General features: G+C 36.8%; 1 protein-coding gene across 1 annotated transcript; it reads left to right on the top strand.

Annotated features, from left to right (window-relative positions):
- Positions 1–4,500: 4,500 nt before the first annotated feature.
- On the top strand, positions 4,501–4,995 carry LOC123195686. The gene has a single exon (XM_044609500.1). It carries the CDS (start codon positions 4,501–4,503, stop codon positions 4,993–4,995), a length of 495 nt encoding a protein of 164 aa, XP_044465435.1.
- The last annotated feature ends 3,774 nt before the right edge of the window (positions 4,996–8,769 follow it).

The raw sequence follows: 8,769 nt of genomic DNA, 5'->3' as shown, positions 1-8,769 counted from the left end.
CTGGTGTTTTGTTAGGGTCACCAGAATGAGATGTAAATGACCGAGGCTAGTTGCTTGGAGTCTAGCTATTTCATATAAGTTTCCATGCTTGGTTTGAAGAGGGTGAGGCCATAATCTTTGTTATTCTTCAACCGATTGTCCAAGTATTTAGAAGGAATTATTGGTCCAACAGCCTTGACTAGAAGTTGACTTGCCATCCATCTAATTACCCATCACAAGTTTCGCCCATTCTTGGTTAAACTCATCATTGAAGCGACATCAAGGTGGTGGTGAATTCAATTATGAGTTTGTATCATGTTGTTTTAAAATATCGAAAATATCATGGTGGTTGTTGCCTGTTGGAACAATCTATTTGGGTTACCATCTTGACGAAGCCCTCTATCAAGCTAAGGGTAGATTTGATAAACCAAGAAGGTCAACTCGAGTGCCTATCAAGAACTCAAGGTATGAGGATTGAGGCAGAGGCAATTTGCGTGGGACATACAAGGCGGCGTACGACGTATGACGTAGACTGTGTTGTATGCAGATTATGGCTTAAGAATAGGTCAATAGGAGAATATTTTCATTCAATAATTGTTGGCTATTTTATTGTCAACTAGTCGTTCCTTTTGTTTAGAGAAGTAGTTGAGTCCTGGGATGTATTTAAACTCTATTGAATAGCAATAAAGGGGAATAGAAATTTCAATAACATTACAAGGTTCATTCTCACCTTAAACAGAGTACTTTCTTTCAAAATTCTAATTAGCTTTGACTGGGACCAATCATTTGGTATTAGAGCTATACAATATGGCTACCAACAAGGAAAGAATTAAGAATTTAGAAGTGGGTCTTGGGGGACTTCAGGATAAATTGAGTTGAATGGAGTTCGACATTACTAACAAATTACATCAGCTAGAAACTGCCATAGCAAAATCTCTGAAGTCTTGCTTACAAGGGAAGACCCTCTCTCTAGCAATATTAACGAAGGCAGCGGGCAGACCTCTAATGGGTGTTCTCGTGAAAACACAAAAGGCAGACGACCAATGTTTTCCTCTAAGTTGGCTAAGCTGGAATTTCCCACGTATTCTGGCGATGACCTAACTGAATGGTTCAACCGTGTCAACCAATTCTTTGAATACCAGGGCACTTTGGAAACACAAAAGGTAGCCTTGGCTTCTTTTCATCTAGAAGGAGAAGTAAATCAATGGTGGCAATGGATCCGTCGGGCTTATTAGGAGGAAGGGAAGGAGGTTTCGTAGGGCATTTTTGTAGAAGAATTATGGTCTCGTTTTGGTCCTACGAATTGTGAGCATTTTGATGAGTGTTTATCAAAAATAAGACAAACAGGATCCTTACGCGACTATCAGAAGGAATTTGAGAGATTGGGAAATAAAGTGCAAGGGTGGACTCTAAAAGCATTGGTAGGTACCTTCATGGGAGGTTTTAAAACTGAAATAACAGATGAAATTCGAATGCTTAAGCCAAAATCTTTGAAGGAAGCTTTCAGTTTAGCCAGGATGAGAGACGAGCAGTTGAACCAGCAAAAGAAGGCTACACGTCCATTCAATAGGACTACTTTTGACTCTTTGTCGATGAAATTGAAATCTACTTCACCAATGAAACGACTCACTTAGGATGAGATGCAAAAGAGGCGAGCTCAAAACCTTTGTTAGAATTGTGATGAGAAATTTGTGCATGAGCACAAATGCAAAGGACCACAATTGTTATTGATTAAAGGAAATTTTGATGACAACGAAACAGATGATGAAGAAGGGGATCACACCAACCTCCGAGGTGAACCTAAAATTTCACTCTATGCTCTCACTGGGTGGTCGACAGCTCAAACCATGCGAGTCTCTGCTAAAGTGGGTTCTTATGAATTGATTGCTCTTATTAATAGCAAGTCAACACATAATTTCATCAATGAGAGGGTAGCCGAATTGTTACGATTACCAGTAGTGCCAACTGAACCCTTTAATGTGAAAATGGCTAATGGCGATCCTCTAAAATGCCAAGGGAGATTCAAGAATGTTCAAGTCTTATTGCAAGGTATTCCATTTATTGTAATCCTTTATTCATTACCATTGATTGGATTGGATATGGTGCTCGGGGTTCATTAGCTCGAACAATTGGGCATGGTGGTTTGTGTTTGGAAAAGGATGATAATGGAATTTTCATAGAGGGACCAGCGTCGTCAATTACAAGGAATTGACAATCAACCAATTCAGCTGACGACGTTTAAAACAATTTCAAAAGAGATGAAGCAGGAAAAATCAATATTTGCTGTTTGTTTGCAACTAACCAGGGAAGAAGCACCTCAAAGAATCCATCTAGAGATCCAACAATTATTACAATAATTTGCGGACATTTATCAGGAACCAAAACAACTTCCATCAAAAAGGAAAATAAATCACTACATCAATCTCAAAGAGGGGACCGAGCCAATTAATGTCCGACCATACAAGTATGCCTATTTTCAAAAGGCCGAAATAGAAAAACAAGTGCATGACATGTTAAAATTGGGGCTAATAAGGTTTAGTACAAGTCCATTCTCTTCTCCTGTTTTGTTAGTTAAAAAAAAAGATGGCACTTGGTGTTTTTGCAAGGACTATAGGGTTCTTAATATTGTAACCATCAAAGATAGATTTCCTATTTCAACCATTGATGATATGCTTGATAAGCTTTATAGGGCAACCTTCTTTACTAAACTTGACTTACGATCAGGTTACCACCAGGTACGAGTACATCCTTTAGACATTCACAAAACCGCCTTTCGTACACACAATGTCATTATGAATATTTGGTTATGCCTTTTGGCTTATGTAATGCTCTTTCAACTTTTCAAGCTATTATGAATTCTATATTTCGTCCATATCTTCGGAAATTTGTGTTAGTCTTTTTTGATGATATTTTAATTTATAGCCCTAATTGAACCATGCATCTTGAACATGTTAGAAAGACTTTTGAAATATTAAGGCATCACAAATTTTTTATTAAGCTCACTAAGTATGCACTTGGCCAGCAAGAAATTGAGTACTTGGGTCACATTATAACCTCACAAGGTGTTAAGGTGGACCAAGGTAAAATTGAAGCTATGCTCAAATGGCCTAGACCTACTGATGTTTCTGAGTTGCATGGATTTTTAGGCCTTACAGGTTATTACAAAAAGCTTGTTCGCAATTATGGAATTATAACTTGGTCACTTACCAATATATTAAAAAAGGGGCAATTTAGATGGACGAAAGAAGTTGAGGATACATTCAAAGCCTTGAAGCAAGCTATGATGTCTACTCTAACACTTGTTATGCCTAACTTTATTGAACCATTTATCATTGAATCTGATGCGCTTCAGGAAATGGGATTGGGGCAGTGTTAACTCAATAAAGGAAACCTATAGCATTCATGAGTTGAGCCTTGGGAGTCATAAAGTAATCATGGTCTACCTATGCTAAAGAAATGCTCACCATTGTTCAAGCTATTTGAACTTGGCGTCTTTACTTGTTAGGCTGAAAATTCTACATCCAAACTGATCAACGTAGCCTCAAGTATTTGATGGAGCAGCGTATAGTGACATTAGAACAACATAAGTGGATATCTAAATTATTGGGGTATGATTATGAGATCACTTATAAGCCAGGAAAGGAAAATTCTGTTGTTGATGCTTTGTCCAAAGTAATAGGCAGCCCTAGTCTTAATACTATTTTTGTCCCTCAAACATCTTTGTGGAATGCAATCAAGGACGAAGCCAACAAGCATCCTTATATGGTCTGTATTGGCAAGCTTGCAACTGAAAATCCTGGAGCTCCGTATAAATGGTGAAATGGATTGGTATGTCACAAAAATCGTGTAGTTATTCCTCCTAATTCCCATATTGTCAATCAACTATTGCAAGAATTCCATGATTCTCTATCTGGAGGACATTCTAGAGTGTTGAGAACATACAAGCGGTTGGCACAACAATTCTATTGGCCATCAATGCATAAGGTGATTCAACAATATGTAACCTCTTGCACTGTTTGCCAAAAGAATAAATATGAAACTTTATCTCCAGTGGGTCTCCTTCAACCACTAGCCATTCCTTGTCAAGTATGGGACGACATCACCTTGGATTTTATTGATGGGTTACCACCATCCTAAGGCAAGAGCACTATTTTTGTGGTAGTTGACCGCCTAAGTAAATCAGCTCATTTCTTGGCTTTGTCACATTCATATACAACAAAAATGGTGGCTGAAAAATTTATAGAAGGAATTGTCAAGCTTCATGGCATGCCAAAATCAATTATCAGTGACCGCGATCCCATTTTTATAAGTCACTTTTGGTGAGAATTCTTCAAAATGTTAGGAACAAAACTGCATATGAGCTAGGCCTACTATCCTTAAACCGATGGTCAATCTGAGGTGGTTAATAGGTGTGTCGAACAGTATCTAAGATGCTTTATGTCTCAACAACCTCAAAAATGGAATTCTTTTCTTTCATGGGCTGAATTTTGGTACAACACTACATATCATAGCTCTATTAAGATGACACCATTCCAAGCTCTCTATGGGAGGCCTTCGTCGAGTATTCCACATTATCAAGCTGGGGTATCTTTCATCGATGAAGTGGACCAAACAATGGTATCACGAAATACCATTTTACAACAGCTCAAAGCCAATTTACATGCAGCGGCCAATCAAATGAAACAAGTGGCAGATTCAAAAAGAAGGGACATGGAGTTTCAAGTGGGGGATTTAGTCTTCCTTAAACTCCATCCTTTTCACCAACAAACTGTTTATAGAAGAGCATATCAAAAGCTGGTTAGTCGCTTTTATGGTCCATACCAAATTGAAGCAAAGGTTGGCAAGGTAGCTTACAAACTCAAATTGCCAAAAGGGTCTCGAATTCACCCTGTTTTTCATGTCTCAATGCTTAAACAACAAGTGGGGGACACTAATGCCACTAGTACTGAACTACTACCTATAGCTGATGATAGTGAGATTATTATGGAACCGAAAGCTATTTTGGATATCAGGTAGGTTAAGAAAGGGTCAAGTTTTGTTGAGGAAAGCCTTGTCAAGTGGAAAAAGCTTCCAAAAGAAGAGGCTATGTGGGAAAATACACAAGAGCTGAGAAACAAGTTTATCAACTTAAACCTTGAGGACAAGGTTCCATTGAAAGAATGAGGCAATGATAAACCAAGAAGGTCAACTCGAGTACCTATCAAGAACTCAAGGTATGAGGATTAAGGCAGAAGCAATTTGCGTGGGACATACAAGGCGGCATAAGACGTATGACGTAGACTGTGTTGTATGCAGATTATGGCTTAAGAATAGGTCAATAGGAGAATATTTTCATTCAATAATTGTTGGCTATTTAATTGTCAACTAGCCATTCCTTTTGTTTAGAGAAGTAGTTGAGTCCTGGGATGTATTTAAACTCTATTGAATAGTAATAAATGGGAACACAAATTTCAATAACATTACAAGGTTCATTCTTACCTTAAGCAGAGTACTTTCTTTCAAAATTCTAATTAGCTTTGACTGGGACTAATCAAGATTCAATCCAAGATGACTCAATTTGAATCCACTATATAGTTTGAATGATTCAATATGAAGTTGAACGGTGGCAAAGACGGTAGCAACACAGTGGCTTGACGTTCTGAAGGGTCTGCTTTGATTTTCTCTTGATAAAAATGATAATAAATGGTATTAACAGACCAAGACTGAGTGAAAAATAGAGCGTTACTAATGCCAAATCTCTTGGCGATGTCCAGAGCCCATGGTGAGACCAAGTCATAAACAAGAAATCTAGGTGGGCACTCAGAACTCATTTGTTTCTCGATGAACGCAGTGAGCCTTGGTGTAACAACAGTCTTGTAATCCTTGAAATAATCTTGTGTTGGTTTATCTATGAACTCAATGTCTAAGAGCTTGACATCGATGGATCTGTACGATTGAGTTTTGATGAGCTTGCTGTCGCTGGCTGAAATGGTGGAGACTAGAGTCACCTTGAGCGCTTTGGAGGCTAAACGTTTGCAAAATTGAAGAATTGGGTTCAAGTGACCTTGAACAACAAAACTGTAACACAAAATATGAGCTTCATTATTCTTCACTCTTTGCTCTGAAATCTCTATTTGGCTTCCTCTTTGATATCTTTTTCTTCTTGCTTGGTCCACAACACAAATTTAGGCACACAATGCTTTACCTACAAGTTTTAAAATAATAATAATAATAATAATAATAATAATATATCCCAACGTAAATGCATGTAGAAAGGTGGTTGTTGCCTTCGGTGATAGCAGTGAGTTCAATTGGAGGCGATTTGTAACATCCCTGGTCCAATAACCCGACCCACTGTCAAGATATTGTCCACTTTGGACACACAGTCCATCATGGTTTTGTTATTGAGCTTTGCAACCAAAAACACGTCTTAACAGTTAAGAAGCTCACAGACTATTTAACCAATCAAATTCTCCCACCACTAATCAATGTAGGATACATAGATAGACCCAACATCTCTCTCGTGCTTTGTCGATGTGAGATTCGCCGAAGGGTATCACATACATCCCCCCTTACAGGACTCAATGTCCTCGCTGAGGTTTGCCCTACCATCGTTCAAGAGGACACGCGGAGCTGCTCTGATACCATTTGTAACATCCCTAGTCCAATAACCTGACCCACTGTCAAGATATTATCTACTTTGGACACACAGTCCATCATAGGTTTGCAAAGCCCAGAAGCAAACCCATGATGGACTGTGTGTCCAAAGTGGACAATATCTTGACAGTGGGCCGGGTTATTGGACTAGGGATGTTACAAATGGTATCAGAGCGGCTTCGCGTGTTCTCTTGAATGATGGTGGGGCAAACCTCAGCGATGACGTTGAGTCCCGTAAAGGGAGGTGTATGTGATACCCTTAGGGGAATCCCACATCGACAAAACACGAGAGAGATGTTGGGTTTGTCTGTACTCTGTCTATGTATCCCACATCGGTTAGTGGTGGGAGAATTTGAGTGGTTAAATAGCTTATGAGCTCCTTAAACTGTTAAGACGCGTTTTGGTTGCAAAGCCCAATAGCAAAACCATGATGGACTGTGTGTCCAAAGTAGGCAATATCTTGACAGTGGGTCAGGTTATTGGACCAGGGATGTTACACGATTTCACTTGGATTGTCATAAGATCCGACTCAAGTTTCATTTAAGTTCGTGTATAGCAAAGAGTGTTAATAAGAGGAACAATATTGCTGAAGAGAAAAATAGGGTGATAAACAAAAGAAGTAGTGGTTATTGTCCTTCATGGTAGAGTTAGATTCGATTTAAGCAAAGTTGAGTTTAGGATCAATTCAAACTTGAATTGAATCTATGATAACTAATTTAAACTCGAACTTATTTAAATTAGTACATAATATTTTTAAAAAATTGTTAATAGGAGAACAATATTATCAACAGTGTTTTTAGATGAACAAATACATCGATTTTGAGTTAAGCGATGAAACTTTAAATCGACTCATTCCCCATTGGTTCAACTCTTAATTCGTGTCAGTGATTTATAAAAGCACAAATTCCACAACTAAATGGCTGGAAATGTTATTATTAATATATATGTGTGGATTTGTCTCTAATAATTTCACTACTATTCTTAGTGGATTATAATATTAATTAGGAAGAATGTTAAGTAACAATGAAACAGGAAATTAGATACAACTACTATAGATTGGTAGGGCAATGTTAATTATCTTTTAGTTGTTGATCCAATGATGAGGTTGATTCTAAGTCTATCGATGATTAAATTGATAAATTATTTAAATAAATATTAAAAATGATTTTGATTATTTAATCATTATATATAATCCAAATTTTAATTATATCAAAATAAATTTGGTTTAATGACTCATTATATTTTTTTATTAATAAAATTATGTATATAAATAATAACATATTAAAACTATTTAATTGTATGGTACGAGTTGCAAAGAAGTTAAGATATTTTTATAAAAACCAAACAAACATAGACATGTTGCATCGTGGTTTGAGTCCCAGTCTTTCTCCAAAATAAAAAAAGGAAATTTTTTTTAGCCTATTTCAACATAGGGGTTTGTTTGATTAGGGTAAATTATCAATTGAACCGTGAATAGGTTTGATTGCGATTCAACCCAATTCAAAGCCTCTAACGGGTTTGAAACAATTTTTTATTCTTGAATTGAATTGACTCTCGATTTTTTCTTAAAGAGGCCAGCTTTGTTTGATTGTTAAAACCATGCTGCAAAGCGTTAATTCTTGCTTGCAATAGTTTCGGCAAACTCTGCCATAAGATACGCCCTCAAAAACGTTAGTGTGATAGTAGTCAAACTGGGAGTTTGGTTTAAGCCCTAATTTTGCAGATGTCAACAGCTGCCTTTGAAATACTCCATCACAAGAAAATGCCTGTTGAAAATCGAAACAAGATATAGACAATGCCTTAAAAATCCAAACCTCATTTAACAACTTTGAAAGTCAAACATTCGATCCCAACCAAGATACCAACAAGAAAAAATAATTTACCAGATTACTAAACACATTATTAATTTGTCCGTATTAATTTTTAAAGTAATAATTTAATTTTTAATAATACTAAAAGATTATTTGAATTAAATGTATTTTTATTACAACTAGTGATAATGAGATTTTAAAATAATATATACTATGATAAACATAACCATATTTTGGGTGAATGAACTTGAATAGATTGTACATGATTTAATTGTTTGTTTTATTGTTTTCTTAGAATCTTAACACACTCTTTGCCATATGGTCTCCATCTAGCTAATAGGAA

This window comes from Mangifera indica, chromosome 14, assembly GCF_011075055.1.
Source record: "Mangifera indica cultivar Alphonso chromosome 14, CATAS_Mindica_2.1, whole genome shotgun sequence".
Lineage (NCBI taxonomy): Eukaryota > Viridiplantae > Streptophyta > Magnoliopsida > Sapindales > Anacardiaceae > Mangifera > Mangifera indica.
The sequence above is the reverse complement of the archived record's forward strand: the minus strand, read 5'-3'. Positions and strand labels throughout refer to the sequence as shown.

Bases quoted from the DNA above. Each gene is read 5' to 3' on its own strand.
- LOC123195686 (XM_044609500.1), top strand. From the start codon at position 4,501: ATGACACCATTCCAAGCTCTCTATGGGAGGCCTTCGTCGAGTATTCCA.